The sequence below is a fragment of the Melanostigma gelatinosum genome, assembly GCF_949748355.1.
Source record: "Melanostigma gelatinosum genome assembly, chromosome: 12".
Taxonomy (NCBI): Eukaryota; Metazoa; Chordata; class Actinopteri; order Perciformes; family Zoarcidae; genus Melanostigma; species Melanostigma gelatinosum.
In genome coordinates this window covers 2,779,321-2,798,334 of record NC_136645.1, presented here as the reverse complement: position 1 = coordinate 2,798,334, position 19,014 = coordinate 2,779,321, and the positions used below count along the sequence as shown (strand labels likewise).

The 19,014-nt window shown below is 40.2% G+C and overlaps 2 protein-coding genes across 8 annotated transcripts; both read left to right on the top strand.

Moving 5' to 3' along the window:
• Positions 1 to 4,420: 4,420 nt before the first annotated feature.
• Positions 4,421 to 8,628, top strand: LOC306785945 (homeobox protein Hox-D11b-like). 5 transcript variants are annotated; one of them, XM_079280531.1, is made up of 4 exons: positions 4,421 to 5,412; positions 6,429 to 6,570; positions 6,893 to 6,999; positions 8,364 to 8,628. In XM_079280531.1, the coding sequence occupies exons 1-3, from the start codon at positions 4,719 to 4,721 to the stop codon at positions 6,978 to 6,980; spliced, it is 924 nt and encodes a 307-aa protein (XP_079136657.1). In that variant the 5' UTR covers positions 4,421 to 4,718; the 3' UTR covers positions 6,981 to 6,999; positions 8,364 to 8,628. The 5 variants fall into 5 exon arrangements, with proteins under 5 accessions (XP_079136657.1, XP_079136658.1, XP_079136660.1 ...); XM_079280532.1 differs by lacking the exon at positions 8,364 to 8,628 and having other exon boundaries at positions 6,432 to 6,570; positions 6,893 to 7,768; XM_079280534.1 differs by lacking the exon at positions 8,364 to 8,628 and having other exon boundaries at positions 6,897 to 7,768.
• A 3,119-nt stretch (positions 8,629 to 11,747) lies between these two features.
• Positions 11,748 to 16,358, top strand: LOC306785365 (homeobox protein Hox-D9b-like). 3 transcript variants are annotated; one of them, XM_079279718.1, is made up of 3 exons: positions 11,748 to 12,489; positions 14,229 to 14,507; positions 16,202 to 16,358. In XM_079279718.1, exons 1-2 carry the CDS (start codon positions 11,766 to 11,768, stop codon positions 14,471 to 14,473), a joined length of 969 nt encoding a protein of 322 aa, XP_079135844.1. In that variant the 5' UTR covers positions 11,748 to 11,765; the 3' UTR covers positions 14,474 to 14,507; positions 16,202 to 16,358. The 3 variants fall into 3 exon arrangements, with proteins under 3 accessions (XP_079135844.1, XP_079135845.1, XP_079135843.1); XM_079279719.1 differs by lacking the exon at positions 16,202 to 16,358 and having other exon boundaries at positions 14,229 to 14,395; positions 14,501 to 14,596; XM_079279717.1 differs by lacking the exon at positions 16,202 to 16,358 and having other exon boundaries at positions 14,229 to 14,631.
• Positions 16,359 to 19,014: the final 2,656 nt, after the last annotated feature.

Here is a 19,014-nt window from a genome sequence, read left to right as displayed (position 1 = left end):
ACTGCACTGGACATGTTGTGGAATCTCTCGAATATTCAGCAGCATTTTCTCAACTCCCAGCTGAGCTCTTTCGAAATAGGCTGCAGTGTGCAGAGATTTGGCCTTCAGCTTGAATGCTCACAGTTTCCGCTGGAGACCGAAGAGTTATGAGCCTAATAAAACTCTCTCTCTCTCTCTCTCTCTCTCTCTCTCTCTCTCTCTCTCCCTCTCTCTCTCCCCAGCTCCCCCTTTCTCTTTCTCTCTCTCTCACACACCCAACAAAACACAAACACCGTATGTGTATTATATCCGATGAGTAATCGTGATGCTGATGTTATTTCCGTTTCATTAATCTGTAATAAATTAAATGCTAAGATAAAAATGAAATGTGGGGACCTTTTGTAATCTTTATACAACTCTTCCAAAAAAGTAGGCCATAATGTGTGTGTGTGTGTGTGTGTGTGTGTGTGTGTGTGTGTGTGTGTGTGTGTGTGTGTGTGTGTGTGTGTGTGTGTGTGTGTGTGTGTGTGTGTGTGCGTGTGTGTGTAAGTAGTGGCCTGGGACAAATGTATTTTGCAAAGTCACACTAAACAGTAATCACATCATCTTTGATTAAGGCAAGATAATTAACAGATTTATAGATATGTATCTTATTTTGAAAAGCCTTGCGATTATAAGAAAGCTCGGATGAATTTGTTGATTTGCACATGAGACGCAGACTGTCCGGAGCATAAGTCTAAAATACGTAGAACTGTGATATCAGCAGGTTTAATTAAAATCATAGTGTGGTATCGTGTAATAAATGAAGCACAGCAGGAAACCTGTGTTGTTTTAATATCGCAGCTGTGATCTTAATTATTTCCCCATGTTTGATTTAACATTGTGTTGCCTCCCACTGAGTCTTCCCGTAGGATGACAGAGGTCCCGCATTGCCACCATTTGCTGTCTGCTGACTGGACGGCACACGGTTGAAAGACACTTCACTTTGGGGGCTTTAGACCCTTTTATTGGACCGGTCGGTCAGTGTGTTGTCTGCAGAGAGAAGGAGACACCTGCTTGAGGACAAACGTTGACGCGGACGCACGACTCGCTGCTGCTGCTCGGCCTCTCATCCACAACAAGGTAAGCCTTCACTTCTGCGGCTTCTTTTTGCACATCCCGCTGCTCAGTAATTCACCTTCAATCACCGCTGAAAACACGTGTTTGTTCATGTGTTTCTGTCCTTGGCTTCCTTTGCTCTCTTTCGTTTCTTTTTGTTTACATTTCAACGCATTAATTGTGATACTCGCTGTGCTGCACTTTCAATGCAACTGCATTGCATTTTAATGCACAACACATTTACTTTAAATGGAGTAAAAAGAAAACAGGTGAGCTATAAAATGTTATAACAAGCATGTGATGCGTTTTAGAAGCAAGCCCTAAACAAGGGTTATTAAGAGAACAAAGAAACAAATCAGGAAACTAAATACTTCTGATTTTTGGCCTATTTACATTAGTTGAATTATTTCCACATGATGTATTTATTTACAGCGCGCAGAGATGAGAGTTAACTGATGTTAATTTGATAATTAACATGTTTACACGTGAAAATAGGGAAACGTGCAGGACTTAAATAACGTGCATGCTGCCGCTGTGAGATTCATGGTGTCCTTTAGAAACCTGGCAGCCTTCTCGAGTTTATTTAACATATTTCTGCTTTCTGTTTCGGCATTTCAGGTGTTTTAAAGCCCAATGAGACCACACTATATATCAGCACAATATCTTTGTGAATCGATTCAGATCCACTGAAATGACTCCAGCTCATTCTGGCAGCACACGTGATTTCACGATGAGCTTCGTTCATTATTTCTGTTCTGGTTATCGTCTGTGACCCAAATGTTGCGTAACCAAACATAAAGCACAGCTCGCTTAAGATAATTTGTTCGTTTTTTTCTCCTCATATTATTGTGTTTACTTTTATTTCGCGGTTGCGCATTAAATAGCAAAAATATTTTAATTAGACATAACTATTTATCATGCATTTTAATCTCCACACACCTTTAAGGTTTTTATATTGCTTTTCAGTTTTAGCCTATTTGTGATGACTTAAAGCAATAATGCACAGTTTGGACTACATTAGTTTCTTCAAAATGACTTAAATGTTCACAGAAAAGTTCTGATTTACTGCAGGTTATAAGTCACATCGTCCAAATGTATGGGATGTAACCAGACAGAAAACCACTGAGTATCTGTTGGTGTAAACAATGCACATATACTGCAGTAACTCTTCAATGCATGGCACAGCCCTCATGGTCAGAGAGGCATCTGAACACCTGTAGAGAAACATTAAACATTTAATGTCTGGATGTGATATAAGTACCTTTTTTAAGATGTTGCACGTGCAAAGAAAGGAGTATTTGTTCTGCTTTTGACACGCAACAAAATAGATGTAAAAGTGTTTTCTGTTTTCTGTTCTTTCAACAGTCACACTGACAGAAAGGCAGCCAGCCAGACGCCTCTCTGGTAGCGGTCCCTCTGTCTTCTGTCTCCAGAGCCGAATGAAGTGATGAACCTGAGCCGGCTACAGACTACAAGATGGAGAGGGGAGAGCGCACGATTTAGGTTTTGAGCTGTTTTCAGGTTTTGGTGTATTTAAAGTTGCTGTGGTCTCTGAAGGTCTGGGTTCACAGGCTGAGTTTGTTGGTTGGCCTTTGCCATCCTTCTGTTTCCCTGGATTGTAAGTTTAAATCTTGTTTATCAATAAATATATATTTTTGTGGCATCTAATGGTCTTTACTTGAGCTTATGTGAATGTGTGTGTTAAGAAGTATTGAGAAATGATTTTCCGTCACATGCATGTTCAGCAGCACTTTGATGTGATCAGCTGCGTGTCAGAATCCAACGTATTACATCATATGCTCGTATACAGTAAAACCCAGAAGATCAGAAGAAAAGAACAGACGTGACGGTGGGCGTTTAAGCTTCAGCGAGCTCTCTTCAGAACAACACACTGATGCGTCCCATGAGACGTCCTCGTGACGAGTCGATGCATGAAATAGGAAACATCTTTTGATTAGACACATACATTTACTGAGCGACACATTACAAGGGTTTCTTTTTACAGAGCTCTGACTTCATAAGGACACGACACGACTGCTCGACTAATACTGTTAACTGCTGCAACCACTGGTTTATAGTGCTGGCACTACTTCTAAAACAACCAGTACTCTTATAGGCAGTAATTATCGATGGAGGGTGATGGGTCACCATTAATGTCCTGCTGTTAATGTATCTGCTGCTATGTTACGATACAACTAACTGCTATTCCACACCACCGGTTGCTATTGTTGCTTATTTTGCAAACAAGATATATTGATGATATTTCCCTTGATATGTTTTCATGAATCAGATTTATGTGAGACTAAAGTCTGAAGTTGTAGAGTTGGAAAGCTGCATATATTAAAAAGGAAAATGAACAATAAGTTGTTGGCTATGATGATGCAAAAGCACCAATAAAGTAAAAAGGTATTAACTTTAAGAAGAAAACTAATCTGTTAGAGTTGAAGTAATCGTTTGCAAAATACTGAGCTGATAATGTAAATGCATATTAGTTTTATACAAGTTTTTAAATCAAAATTGCAACATTTCTTGCAAGGATGAAAATCCTTTTAATGTTTCGGCAAATGCACAAATTTAAAAGATGTTCAACGCTGTCATAAAACACAGCGGTCAGCAAAATGTCAGATTTATTGAACCTTAAATATCTTGTGAGTAAAATGAACATTTCCCTGCACTGTACCGCGATGTTGTTGTTACCAACACTGTAGAATACCTGACTTCATTCTTTAAATAAAATGAGGGATTGATGCTTCATATGTGCAATAATGTGTATCCAACCACTCAATCTGATTATATTGTATTTTCAGCTTTTGTTGTTTTTGTCCTTTACTGTCTGACTATTTATCCTTGTTTCTTTCTTTGTTTTGTCTGATGTCTCTCGACTTTGCTGCTCTAATCTTGCAAATGTCCCCGCTGTGGACATATAAAAGATCTAGGATAAGACCTTATCTTCACCAATCAGCATCCCCGTTTAGTGTGAATGCTTCTTTTGTCTCAGTCTGGACCTCACGAGACAGGATGGGCATAAAAGAAAAACATTTAAAGGGCTCTGAAGTGAGCCTCCTAAATGTCCAAAATGGGCTTTGAAGTACAGCTGCTAAGAATTGTCTGTGCTCCATATTCGAAGAAAACTTGCTCTGAACATCGGGGTGGGGTTTTACAAGTTGAAGAATATCCAAGAGGTCTCATGACAATGAATGCATGCCAAAGCAGATCCAGTCAAGGTCAAAGACTAGATCCTCCTCACTTTGCAGAAGGGTTGAGAGGGTATTGAGAGGGTATTGAGAGGGTATTGAGAGGGTATTGAGAGGGTATTGAGAGGGTATTGAGAGGGTATTGAGAGGGTATTGAGAGGGTATTGAGAGGGTATTGAGATATGCGTCAGTGGGCGGGAATGGAGATATGTGGAAAAAGGCTTTTTTATTTTTTACAACATTCCAGTTTCTTTGTTTTAACCTCCAGGGCTTGGGTCACGATGCAGAGATATGAATTGATTATAATTACAGATTTGAAACAACTCATTTGCCCCCATGTGGATTGAGAGAAGGGGGTAACTATTATTACCCTGTATGTGTAGGTTTAGGTAATTCTCAGGCCAAACCACACCCTGTTGGAGTTTTTTTAAGTATTTGAAATTGTCCATGTATTTACCAAGCTGCACCTATCCATCACAGTCGGACTTTGGCTCCATCACTTCGCCGTTTTTAACGGAGAGCGGCGCCGCTCTGCTGGACCAGAGCACCGCTTCGGCGAGACGACTGTCCGACTGCCGGGGCTGCTGTCACCACGAGCCGCGGCAGCAGTATCCTCCTCCGTGGAAATGGACTCTCCACCGGGCGGAGCGTCCCATCACCTCTGCGCTGCCGTCCTGCGTCCGTTTGCCGGGGGATGCCGTTCATCACGAGTACCGGGGACTACGATCCTCGCCTGAGACGATGCTCAACCCCGGTCAAGACTTTCTGTACGGTGGAGCTGTTTACGGGGCCTCCGGTGCACGTTTTGACGCACCGGCGTTTCCTGGAGACCCGCGGGGTTTTCCCGGCGGATCCGCGGCGTTCAATCCGGACTCAGAGCTTCTCTTCCCGGCAGGACGCACCAGAGTCCTGCCGCCGGATTTCGACCAGTTTTTGGAGCACGCGGAGGAGAGAGTGGACCCGAGAGCGAAGATTACACCCGGGAGCCAACGGCAGAAAGAGACGAATCGGGCCCCGCGGACGAGCTGTCACACCGGGGGGAGCAGCAAGCTGAGGGCGGGGTCAGAGTCACCACGGGCCGGGAAGGACGACGAGGAGGATGCGCCGTCATCCAGCGGCAGTGGAGGAGACTATTCCCCGGGTAAGTGGAAGTCATACAAGGCGATGATTTCAAGAATAAAAATAGAGAGAAAGTATAATTCCTAACTGAGATTTTTGAAAGTTTTGAAAACCCCCACGTGCAATCACGTATATGCAGACAGGGCCACGAGAGATGTGTGTCCTTCAACTGATAAATAGACGATTTGATATCAAGAACCGGAAAAGGCCCAAACATGGAGCCAAGAAGAGTCATTTCATTATTTACATTTTGTCAGAAAATAGACTATTACTGAATCTTATATTTACGTGTTTGTTTATTTGTTGTGTAGGCTGATAAGATGTGTTTATTAAGTATAATATTAGACCAGGTTCGTCTTTTCAAAATAAAGTTATAAATGTATTAACAACAACACACAAAATGGAGCCTATACTTTGATATTCTACTTTCTTTTTTACGCTACATTTCTAACACCTGAATGTATTTAATGGCCCCAATGTAACAATATCATCAAATAGTTAGAGACTGAATGTTTATACCTTTAAAAATCACATGTTTCATGTGAACTATTATATTATTCAATATTCTCTCCATTTGTTGGCAATTGTTCCATCTCCAGCTGAAGGTTGTTGGTTGTTGAAAGAGCAAACAGTCACGTGGGCTACGAACCGCGCACGTGGGCCTACATTTGCCTGTGACAAACAAGAACAGATCTACAAACGCAAACAGCGTAACTTGTCATGAGAGCTTTAGTTCTAGACTTCATTCCAACATTCTGAAGTTCATGTTAACTTCTTGAACTCACGGTTTTGAGTTAGACCTTGACATTCAACTTTAATTAAAAATGAAAAGTCATTTCAGGAAAATGAATCTCCAACTGATACACATGAAAGTAAAAGTTGTTGCACCATTCACAACAGTGTTGCATTACATTAATGATGTTCCAGACACACTCTAAAATGAGATTACGATGATTTAGTATGTTTTGTTTGTTGTCATATTTCTTTGTCACAGCCCCTTTCCTCCATATCATTCTCCCCCTCTCCCTCTCTCTCCAGCAGAGCTCCCTGTGAGGAGGAAGAAGCGATGTCCTTACTCCAAGCAGCAGATCAGAGAGCTGGAGAGAGAGTTTCTATTCAACGTCTACATCAACAAGGGCAGACGCGCGCAGCTGTCCAGCCTTCTGCGTCTGTCAGAGCGGTGCGTACATGTTGCAGTGTTCCTTTAATTATCATCTATTTTAGTCTGAGCTGATTCACTGACTTACATTTGACAGATCTGCTGGGCCGAGGGACACAACTCAACATCTTTGGGTTTGGACTGTTCATCACACATTTCAAGATGTCTGAGAAGTTTAGATTGGCATTTTTCACTATCTGACGATAAAATCAAGAAAATGTTTGGCAAATGAATTGATATCAATCAAAACAAATGTATGTGATGATCATCCCTATGAATATTCTGCTGAAATACCATCTAGCACAAATACATCAAGCATGTTTCTGTTCCTTTGCCGATCCAGACAGGTAAAGATCTGGTTCCAGAACAGAAGGATCAAAGAGAAGAAGCTGAAGAGTGGGAGGCTGCTGTGCCACTATCACGTGTTCTGATGGAGAGGAGGGAGAAGAAGTAAGAGAGAGTTTTTCTTCTAACGCTGTGCACAACCTGTGTGACAGCTCTGCATTATTCCAACCGGGAGGAGACTGAATGAATCCAAGATATCACCATGAAAATCCCCCATTGAATTCTAACATTAAGACAATTGTTTTTTGTATTACAAGTTTTCTGAAAATGTTAAATGTGCAAATGATCCATTATTTTAGCAAACATGTGCTCATTTGCATCCATTTGATGAGGCCAAGTTCCAAATTCTTGTTTCATTTTGTTGACAGAGTCAAAGGTTTGGAAAGAGGGAGTTTTGGATATCTCTTTGTATCCCTCAATAAATCAGAAAATACTGTCAGCAGCCATTAAAAATCCATTTTGGCCATGTTTTAGTAATACGATGTATATAAATGAGTGTGTGAGTGATGTGTGAACCTTCAGCACACAGAGAGGAATGAACGAGTGAAGTTTGGTGAACATAAGAGCTGCTGAAGTGGAGATTTATCATCAGAGTCTGAGAACAAACTCATTGAGAGGAAACGTCTTAAAGAGACGTTTAGTTCCATTACAGACATTCAGAGACTCTACAGGTGAATAGAGTCACAACATTAATATATATCACCATCAAACTTCACCACTTCATCACTCACATTAAGATGAGTGTTCTTGTTTTACAAGTTTTCTGAAATGTGATGTTTAAATATGCAAATGAGGGATTATGTGATGGTAACTGGTGAATTTAGGAGAAATCTACAGACGCAAACAGCAATAAAGTAAACCCCCTTCATGTGTATTTTGGATGTTTTCTTTCCACTAGTCTTAAAGATCACATGTATGGAATCAAAATGACCCAAAATGAACCGGTGTAGAACAAAAAAAGAAGCAATGTTTTTGTAGTGTCTAAAATCGTCCAAAAATGAAGATAAAATCAAACGAATGAAGCCATAAATAGTTCCTTCCTCTGGAGCACAAACACATCCAGAGCCGTCTCTCTAAAGTCACATGTGTTACTGTGGAGAAATGAACCTTCTCTCTGCCGGTCGGTCCTCGTCCGTTGCAACACGAGGACATACATTCTTTATCCTTTCCCTCAAAAACAACAACAAACAACAAAGATCGGGAAACCTCAAACACTCGTCTGTGGAGCCTCGTGTTTTGGATTTCACATTTTTGATTGTTGTGTGTTTTAATGTTGACCTGCTGACAATCTAATATGTGTTATATTCTGTATCTTTCTATCTGTATTGATTTTTGAATTATAAATCCTCTTAATGTCCATGTGAATTTGTTCATGATTATAATGTAAATAATGACAATATACTTATTCCTCAAAAAACATCGACCGGTAATTGAACCATCTATTTAACATGTAAATATAATCATTTTAGGCCAGCGAAGACAATCTAAAGTCATCGTTCTGATACCGGCTCGCTGTTGTGAGCATTGAAAGTGACTGCATGAAGAAAGCAATATGAGTTCAATCATGTTGTGATGAGTTCAATGTGATGAAGACAATCAAGAGCCTCGACCTTCTGCTTTTGTTCCAAGTGTTTCCTTGCATTTACTGCAACATTTGGATGTCATTATATTCATGTTTTATATATCAATACATGTACACTTGTAATAAAGACAATGTAATAAAAAATGTTTGCTACAACATCTCGATAGAGGAACTGTTTGCTTGTTTTGGAAAAGCTTTGAGGGACTTTTCCAGGAGTGTGTGATCCTTGATTTCATGTCAAAGTTTTAAATGCATTTCTCATTTAAAAAAGGCAAATCAATGCAGTATTCAGAGGTGAGATTTAGTCTGATTGTGAATTATAAACACCACCTCTTACACAAACCAGGCAACGCTTTTCATATTTGCTCTGTAAAATAAACGATCTTATGAAATCAGAGAACAGCGACACAAACTACGAGCTATTTGAAATGCTACAGTGTAAAACCATTCACAGGATGTTGTCTGAATGCTTTTCATACCGCAATAAAATAAACATGTGTGATCACATCTGCACCAAAAAAAGGCATTCCCAGAAACTCAATTAAATGAGGCTCTCAACAACTAAAAAGCAGATTATTCAGCAGGTGCTGCTGTCCCCGGTCCCCTTGATATACAGTTTGAGTGAAACTATCAAAGAAAACTGGTGAAAGTAGTAAATAGCGTCTCTTGTCGTGCATTTCTGGACCCAGACAGCGGATACACACAGTGAGTCCAAGGCTGCAGATGAACCTTGAACCGCAAAACAACCACAACACACCACACCGTCACAACCACCATTTCCTCCACGTAAAGGCTTTTATTGGGGCAATACACACCGTCTCCTGTCCCTCTCGTTCTCTCTTTGTCTCACACATTCACCCAGTCGGTGTGAGAGCGCGGCTGTGTGTGTGTGTGTGTGTGTGTGTGTGTGTGTGACATAAAAAAAGAAAGACAAGGAGATGAAAGGAGAGAGTGTGTTTGGGTTTATTGTAGGTCATTGGTTGAATGCCTTTAGTTCAAACTACTTTTTATTTTTATTTAACCAACACAGGCATGCTTCAAACGGATTCATTCATATATTGCCAAGCATGGAGCCGTTACAATCTTAAAGAAATGGATAATGTGATGACAGTGATCACATACAACTGAAACACAACTTGTAGATTAAGCACAAACAGTTATTGTGGTGCAAAAAGTAGTCGGTGTAGAGTCATCAGCAGTATATGTAGCAGAAGAAGTGGTATTTTAGCAACAATATGGTTGGAAAGAGAAGAAGTGGCAGCATATCGCAGTAGTTGTCTTGAGATTTGTAGCAGTAGTTATATTCCTGCCAACTGAAATAAACAGTTGGCACCACGCACAGAAGTTGTTGTTGCAATAATAACTTGTTTATGAAGCACATTTCATTCCAGATGGAGGAGAAATATGTTGCACAATGCGTCAGCAAACGCAGAAGTTTCAGCCACAGACACTAAGATAAAACATATTAAGCTCAAATTAAAACAGATACATAAATAATACACATATATAAACATATATACACATATATACACATATATGTATATATATCCACACACACACACACACACACACACATATATATATATTTATAGAGATATATATATAGACAGACAGCCAGGCAGACAGACAGACAGGCAGACAGGCAGGCAGGCAGACAGACAGACAGACAGACGGACAGACAGGCGGACAGACAGACGGACATACAGACGGACATATCTCCTCCACCAGAGCAGTTATGCTGTTACTGCCATCTAGAGGAATGTATTGCAGTACTGTCCCTCTGCCCTCAATCCTCAAAGGTCCAGCTAAATGAAATTATAAGCGCTGAGTCATGTGTTTCTTCATTTTATTACTGGGACCAGTTGACAGGGCTTATACCGAATACCACATAATAATAAAAAGGAGGTAAAGTACCCGCCTGTTGAAGTATCTAATCTTGCATTATACAGTTTAGGACTCCCTGCGGTTTGCACGCAGTTTAAACTCATCCAGCCAGCAGATGGCGCTACAGGTGCACACGAGACAGCGATCAAGGTCTATGTTAGAACATGTTGCAGCACTTCCTTTTGCGTCTTTAAACCACGCCCCCACACTGATAATCTAATTTTATAATATGTAGATCTTGAATTGTCCATAACCACTGGTTCATTTGAAAAAAAATATATATATATATTTACATCTATACATAGATATATATCTACATGTATATACTATATGTGTCTTTATAAATGTCAATTATGTATAGGAGAGAAAAACAGCCCTGATTTCACCTGAATAAATATGCATTTTTAATCCAAGATAATCCAACGGGTTGTTAAATTATTTGTACATCTTAAAACGCACGTCATCCTTCCGTTTTTATTTAAAAGTATAACTCGCAAAAAGTGTGGAACAAAACATCCAAAGAAAAATAAATCGCCTAACAAACTCATGTATAAAAATATATATAAAGTCCATGCAGCTTTGCAAAGCGGCCAAAAATAATTGTTGAATTAGGCTGAGTAGGCTGTTAGAGAGTAAGTAAGTAAGTAAGTGAATGAAGAACAAATAGGCCTAACAGCTTTAAAATAATCAGACAACAGGTTGCAGAAATTAGATCCAATTAAAGGCAGCAATTAAAAGAAAGCTCACGTTGCTCCGCCAAACATTCGACGGTAATTTTGCAAGAAATTCACAATATTTTCATTGTAATATCAGAACAATATAAGAAAACCGCTTCTCCAGACAAATCCAAAATCCAAAAGCAACCTGTCCTCTGAATCTCAATACTTAATACTCAATACTCAATACTTTGATGCCACAAAAAACGTGATTTTGTCGCTAATTATAAGCTTTGATTTTGCATTCAGAAAGTGGTTTGGCAGAAGCACCTAAAGTGTTATACCAGACACACACGCACGCACACACGCACACACACGCACACACTTCAAACCGGCTTGTAAAGGACTCAGCTGCTACTTTTTATTCGACTTGTAAAACGCTGTTACAAGTACAGAGATGTAAAAAGCTTGGCCAATGTGTGCTACATTCAGGCCCACTGGCAGGCAGGCTAGAGGCCCTATTATCACGTTCCTGAGCACAAAAGAATGCTAAGATTTATTTCCTATGCTGGGTAAATACAGTCTAACCATGTGATCTGCGGTGTAACCAATGGGCAGCCGAGACGAAGGTACGGGCAAGGGAAAAAAAATACTACCATTTTAGGGGAGGATGTAAGCCACTATACCGGCCCCATCTAACGTTTTACAGTCGCACTTAAGTGTCTTTTTATTGAAATCATAAAATAAACATGTCGCTAACGAATTATTATTCCATGATGGGGCTCCAGACTGAGGAGCCGTACGGGGCACATTTCATCCCGGGAGGCTTGCAGGGTTCGACGACCGGCTGCACGAAGCCAGCCCGGAGAGCGGAGGAGGAGGAGGAGGAGGGGACCCCCGGCTCACACATTCCGGATTTTTCGCATTTTTCCAACAAACAAACGAGCTTAAATGGCTTCTCTCCCTGGGTGAACACCTCGACTTCTCCTTCGCCCTCCTCTCCGCAGCTGCAGTCCACCCCCGGCGCCTCCATCCCCGGCCTTTTCCACCCACACCACCTCCTGAGCCACCAACACCACCACCACCACCACCACCACCACCCATACTACGGCCCGCAGACGCAGACCCATGCCGAGCACCTCGCACCTTCCGCGGTCGCTTCCGACAGCCGGTTCGTCCGCTGCTGGGAGGGGGCGACCCCCACCTCGGAGACCTCGCTGTCACACGCCTCGTCCGGGTTTCCCGGGTGTGTCCCCGCTCAGGGTGACCTCTCCGATCCGAGCCCGAGGTACGAGGCGGTCAAACCCGAGAGTTCGCCTCCGCCACCGCCGTCTTCGCGCGACAGCCCCGCGGATTCCAGCTTCGCCAGCCCGACCGAGGTGGTCCTCGAGCGGCTCGGGACCGTGGAGGAGCTGGGAAGGAAGCCGGAGCCCAAAAAGGAGGACGAGGAGAGAAAAACAAAGATCGACCCGGGTAAAGACAGATACACGCTACCAACCGCAGGAATGTTGATTAGCGTTTAAGAGGTGGCGATACACAGGTGTGTGTGTGTGTGCGCGTGTGTGTGTGTGTGTGTTCGCGTGTTGTTGCGAGTGTGTGGCAGAGAGCGAGAATGTGGCCTAAGTAAGTAAGTGTGTGTGACTTTTATAGCCCTATAAATGTCTTGTAAACGGTCAAATATAAAACTTTATTGTCCATTAAAATAATGAAGGTGCTGTTGCTGTTATTTAACAATTTGTCGCCAAAGAGAAAACAGGTAAAGCTTCCGCTGCGTTTCTCTCTTCAGATTTGTGCAGGAAGTAGAATGATGAGTTATTCTATTTTTCTTGCAATTCATGCACGAGCTTATTTAGCATAACAATAAATACATACACATGTATAGGCCTACTTTAGACTGTATGGTGTCTGAGCATGTCTATCCAAGACCTTCATAATTGATAGGGCCTTTACTGTTTGGCCTGCACGCTTCATAATGCAGCACGCCTCAACCACAAAGAAATAGTTTTGTCATAATAATATTTTTTACTTAAAATGCACACAAGTATTTTTAAAAAGCTTGAATTAAAATAAAATAAAATGACAAAGGAACACAAAAAAAACTTGTCGTTGGGCAAAATAAAATGTCTGGGCCAATAATAATAATAAAGATAATAATAATAATAATAATAATAATAATAATAATAAAGATAATAATAATAATCATAATAATAAAGATAATAACAATGATACATTGTATTACATTTTTACAGTTTCTCTTTGCAAAGTTGTATTTCTGGCATTGCCTTGTAACTTTCTGTACATACAGGCTGTTGGTTTATTGTTCAAATTGATGTAAAAATGAAATATGAACTTCCACTAGCTTGTCAGAAAATTAGGTTTAAAACGTTTTAAATGTCCAGGCTTTAATCTAAGAGTTCTACTTGTTGGTAAATAAAAGTGTTCAGGACATGTGTGTCGAACAAAGTGAGCAAAGATGTCCTCTGTGAGGTGCGAGTGTACGGCTGCCCAAATACTTGTTGCTCTGTGGCTGTCTGTCCGTCTATGGTTGCAGCACTGTCTGGCTGCCTTTACTTCTCTTTTTAAGTGGCCAGTAAATTATTTCGGATCAGTCAAAAGGTTCAAATACCGTTCACCCACTGCAGTTTAACTGAGTTTGGCTTTTTGACCAAAACTCACGCGGAGATTTACAATTGTTTGGGTACTCTGCTGTTTTTATTGCAGCTGTCCTCCCAAAATACATTTTTATCTTTATTTACAGGTTTGCAGCTACATCACAAACTACAAATACATTTTTACATAATGACACGTTATGTTAAATTATTAAAATGAAGGAAAGGTCAAATGAAGGCATAAAACAGCCATGATGCTAGTAAAACTGTTGTAGCTTTGCTAAAAGGACTTTAAAAACAGGAAAATCATCAAACAGTCTGTATTTATGGAGCTGTGTTTGAGCCGCTGAGATTGTTGCTTTTTCTAATGAGCCAAAAGTTGCAGGCTCATAAAAGTTGTTCCTGTGAATATTTTTTTCTTCCGATTTTTATGTCAGTCTTTGAACTCCTTACACACACACACACACACACACACACACACACACACACACACACACACACACACACACACACACACACACACACACACACACAAGCAGCAGCAGCAGCTGGCGTGCGGTTAAAAGTAAAAACATCTCTGCCACCCTGTGTCTTCTTCTGCAGAACACCCAGCAGCTAGCTGGATGTACGCCAAGTCCACCCGGAAGAAGAGGTGTCCGTACACCAAACACCAGACCCTGGAGCTGGAGAAGGAGTTCCTCTTCAACATGTACCTGACCAGGGACCGGCGCCTGGAGGTGGCGGGACTCTTAAATTTGACAGAGAGACAGGTCAAGATCTGGTTCCAGAACAGACGGATGAAGATGAAGAAGCTGATGATCAGAGAGAGGAGGGGTGTGAATGAATGATGGATTTTGTTCTCTCTCTCTCTCCAGGATATAGGTGAGGATGTGGTGAGATTATAGCTGATGAAAGAAAACGCAGTGCACCAAGATGCCCCAACATCTTTTAACAGCTGGCACGAGCAGCTGTTACTAAGCAACGGCTTGTGAAGCCAACATGGCTGCCCTTGGAAAACTGCAGTGGGGGGGATCTGCATGGGGGGGGGGGGGGGGGGGACCAGGATGTGTTGTAACACAAAATATCCCTCACAATAGAACGTTCAAATTTACAGACAGACCCATAAATTGAATATAAAAAACCATCGTTGATATCAAAGAGTTTGCTGTTTTTACGACGCATCTGTTTTTGTTGAGGCTGTATATCTCACATGTCCCAAGAAAACGACTTGACACATACTTGACTCCACAAAAATGGTCTGTGCTTTCTGCCAAAGTACGAATATCGTTTTATGATTTAATGCTGAAACTTTTGTCCTCATAAAAGCTGATTTTCGGTGTGCCAGATGTGACTGTGCTTCATCTGCTGTTGCCTGAAATTGTGTTTAGTTGGAATCAACATGAAGGAAGAGAAAGCTAAAAACCTAAGTATTTTAAAATCAAGAACAGATTCACCTTTAAATTGAAGCTGATCTGCATGTTCAGTGTTATTTTAGGACACAAACCAGGACTTCCTGTCAATGTGCTGCTGGTTCACACAACATATTACATTCCATTACGCATACATCACATTATATTGTGAAATACATGAAAATAACATCACACGTGTGGGAACCACATGAAATCATTACATGTGAAACGTTTTGTGGAATGGTAACTAAGTACATTTACTCAAGTACTGTGTACTTAAGTACAAATCTGAGGTATTGTACTCTACTTGAGTATTTTCATTTTCGGCTACTTCTACTCTGCTACATTTCAGAGGAAAGTATTGTACTTGCTACATGTATTTTAACATTTTAGTTACTTCGCTAATTTAGATGATTGAAACAAAGACAAGTAAAGTAATAAGTATTAATATATTATTATTATTACAGGTTAATATACCCAGCAGCATATAAAGTAATCAAAATGAGCTCTTCCTTTACCAGCTGCGACATTAAGGTGATGAAATATAAACGAAACGAAAAAACACTTTTGACAATTCGTGTCCATAACCTTATGGATTATTACTCAGCTTGTAATTGTAATACAGAAACAACATTTTAACTGTGAAATAAACAAAAAGGCTAATTATTAAATAGATACAATAAAAAACACTGCAACACCAGGAAGGAGGCCTGCACACAGATAGCCGCTGTGTTTGTTCCTGATTGGAGCAATTCTCTGTGTTACAACAAACCAGTCCCCCCTAAAAATAGTCACCCAGAGGGGCTGTTCCACCTTTGCGTCATCAATGAGCTTCCTTGTTCCTTTGTTTTGATAAACTGTGCATGCATATCGCCTTAATGGGGCCTATTTGTTGTTACTGTTGTTGCTGTGTTGTTGCTATATGTATATCTGTTGGTAATGTCTATGTTGCTCTACACACACACACACACACACACACACACACACACACACACACACACACACACACACACACACACACACACACACACAGTGAGACGTTTTACACACAGAAATCACGCACAACCTCCATTTTTGAATGTACGACAACATCAAGTCAAGTTATTATATGAATATTATGGGCTATCAGTATTTTAGAAGTGTTTATTTTTGTTTGTTTTTCACGAGGATGAGACGGACTCAATCAGAAGACATTCTCTCTGGGAGAAAAGGACAAACACGACAGGCTATGTTAGCCTCCAGCGGCGGTGACACGAGCCCCTCATCTGCTCTCATTTAGGCCGAGTGTGCTGCTCGCTTCAGTGGAATAAAAGTCGGATGACATCATCGTTGTTTAATGAAGCGCGTTCTCTGTTTTTATTCTCCTCCTGATGTGACGCAATGGATTGGTCATCTGGGCCACATCGGGTTTCAGGTTTTATTCATATTTACATGAATACTTCAGCTGGTTGTAGATTTATCCGTGCGGTTTACCTGTTCAGAATTACGTGAAAATAGGCTCACAACCTACTACCACGAAACGTAATTATAACAATAAATATTCAGTTCGATTATTATAGATGTAATACAATTACAGTTTAATTGGTAATTACAAATTTTGTATTGTATATTTCGTGTGAAATGGACCAACATAAAATACTACAACTATTAATGATAATAACAATAGTAATCATACTACATTATATACTACATATTATAATATATATATATATATATATATATATTACAATATATATTATATTATGTTTTGTAGCCAATTGTTTGGTTAGATTATCATGATATAATTAGGCTGAAGTTGTCATGTTATCTATATTTTTTGTCTCAAATCTTTATATTTTGTATAAAAACACACAAAATACTACCACTACCACTATATACTACTACTACTACATATTGTTTTGCAACCAATCGTTTGAATAAAATATAAATATAAAAGTATATATTGTATATCGTATATTGTAATGTTTTGTTTAATACAATGTTGATATTTTATATGAAACACACTTAAACACTGCACTAAAACTATACTTGTTAAAGTAAACTTCGTCCTGTTCTCATCGTGTTATCCTCCGTTGTTATGGTCTGATCTCACACGAGGAAAGCAGAGCCAGTTATCTCATGTACTCGACGTTTAATCGGATTACAGACCAATAACATGACGATTATATCATCCCAACGTCAAGGTGTTTGGCTGCTCTCAGGTACGTCGTCTGAGTCCCGGTCCGCAGAGAGACATTTCGGCCTCCTTGTTTCGTCAAAGTCAGTGCAGCGCCTCGCAGCTTCCCTCCTTTATGGCGGCCACATAAAGTCATCCTACTGCAGGGTCATAAACCAACAGCATGCATTTGGAGAATAAACGTGACTTTCTCCCCTCCTCACCCCTCTTCCTCACCCCAACTCAAGACACAGAGAGCGAGCGAGAGGCACCATAAAGTCATTTAGCCCAGACAGCCATCGGGACTATATGCTTTTATTGGGACACCCTTTCCTGCCTTGGAGCCTCAACTGTCCTTCTAAATGTTAAAGTCATTGTCTGCAGATGAGACCCAGACAGCAGCAATCGCATTTCTACACACCGCGAGACCCCCAACAACACAGCACGTTTCATTATGTCTGAGAAGAGAAGAGAGTCTGGATTCCGTTATTTCTTCTTCCAGCAGAACTCCGATTATTGTATCTTCGGTCTCTAATGTAAAACCCGGATTACCGGATAATTAATTCAATGTCTTTTGTCTTTGAACAACATAATAAACTCACACCTCAATAACACGATTTGCTACAATGAATGGACTTTTAATTCATGTTCTGTTTTCTTATTAATTAATATGAAGCCGTACGAAATTACCCCCTCGTCTCATTTTCCAAATTAAAACGCCTGCGTGAGAGTTATTACAGCTTCATACAGTATTCATGATATGAAAGCGGAGGAAGACAAGAAAGCTGGGAAATACTAATGAAGTGTGTATCTGCAAAAACAAAACATTTCTCAGTTCCATTATTTTCCTTTTTGTGCTCCATGGAGTATCAATCAAACTGGTGTTGGTTTATTCATTGTAATGAATAATTGATCTCTTTCTGCAAATGAATCCTTCACATTTCAGTTTACATTTAATAACAACGAAATACGAAATAAATTAAACGCCCAAAACACAGTGAAACGTGGCAAAAAAAAGGTGAATAATGACCGAAACACGCGCTTTAACAGTTATTGTGCTGCAGAAATAAAACAGGACGATAAGTGATGTTGCTCATGATGCATGTTGTTCCCAATAAAACGTCTGCAGTAACTTAACGTGAATTCACAATATAAAATAACTGAAGTGAGTCACCGGTTCAGGCACAATGATCATTTAGAAAAAGGATTCCTGCAGCATGCTTTTGTCGCACATGTGGGAGTTGTAACAGTAAATACTGATATGAACAATCTTCTATTCTTTAAGGCAACGATAAAGCGTCGTTTCGTTTCTCTCCAAATAATGTGGAACTGCTAATTGTGTCTCCAACTGATTTAGGATGAAGCCGTTTACTTTTCATCCGATCAACATATTTAAAGACTAATATAAGAAACAACCAGCATCCCCAAAAACATGATTAGTTATGTGATAAATAGACCAAAAAACAAGTTAGTTAATTTGCAGATTGCATGAAAGAAAATAGTGTCCGTCTCCTTCAGAGAGCTCCTGATAGTGTGGGACTTTAAATCAGCACCCAATGCACATATCTCATCTATTGTGTTTAACTATTTAAACTGCTACTGGCTGCTTTTTCCACGAGCCCATACTATGAGATTTCTTTAAAAAAAAAAAAAACACTAATAACAACAGAAAACAATGTAATTTGGAACAAATGGAATGATAGAATAAAGCACCACATGAGATATGAAAAAAACACCAACCATCTAAAAACGCTGCTGCCTGTTGGTGTAATGACTGACTCTGTCCGCTGGGTGGAGGTGTTGCACCTCTCGAGCCGCAGCGAGT

Bases quoted from the DNA above. Each gene is read 5' to 3' on its own strand.
- LOC306785945 (XM_079280531.1), top strand. From the start codon at position 4,719: ATGTATTTACCAAGCTGCACCTATCCATCACAGTCGGACTTTGGCTCC. The intron at 5,413-6,428 runs GTAAGTGGAAGT...CTCTCTCTCCAG, and splicing joins TGGAGGAGACTATTCCCCGG to CAGAGCTCCCTGTGAGGAGG. The intron at 6,571-6,892 runs GTGCGTACATGT...TTGCCGATCCAG, and splicing joins CTTCTGCGTCTGTCAGAGCG to ACAGGTAAAGATCTGGTTCC.
- LOC306785365 (XM_079279718.1), top strand. From the start codon at position 11,766: ATGTCGCTAACGAATTATTATTCCATGATGGGGCTCCAGACTGAGGAG. The intron at 12,490-14,228 runs GTAAAGACAGAT...CTTCTTCTGCAG, and splicing joins AAAAACAAAGATCGACCCGG to AACACCCAGCAGCTAGCTGG.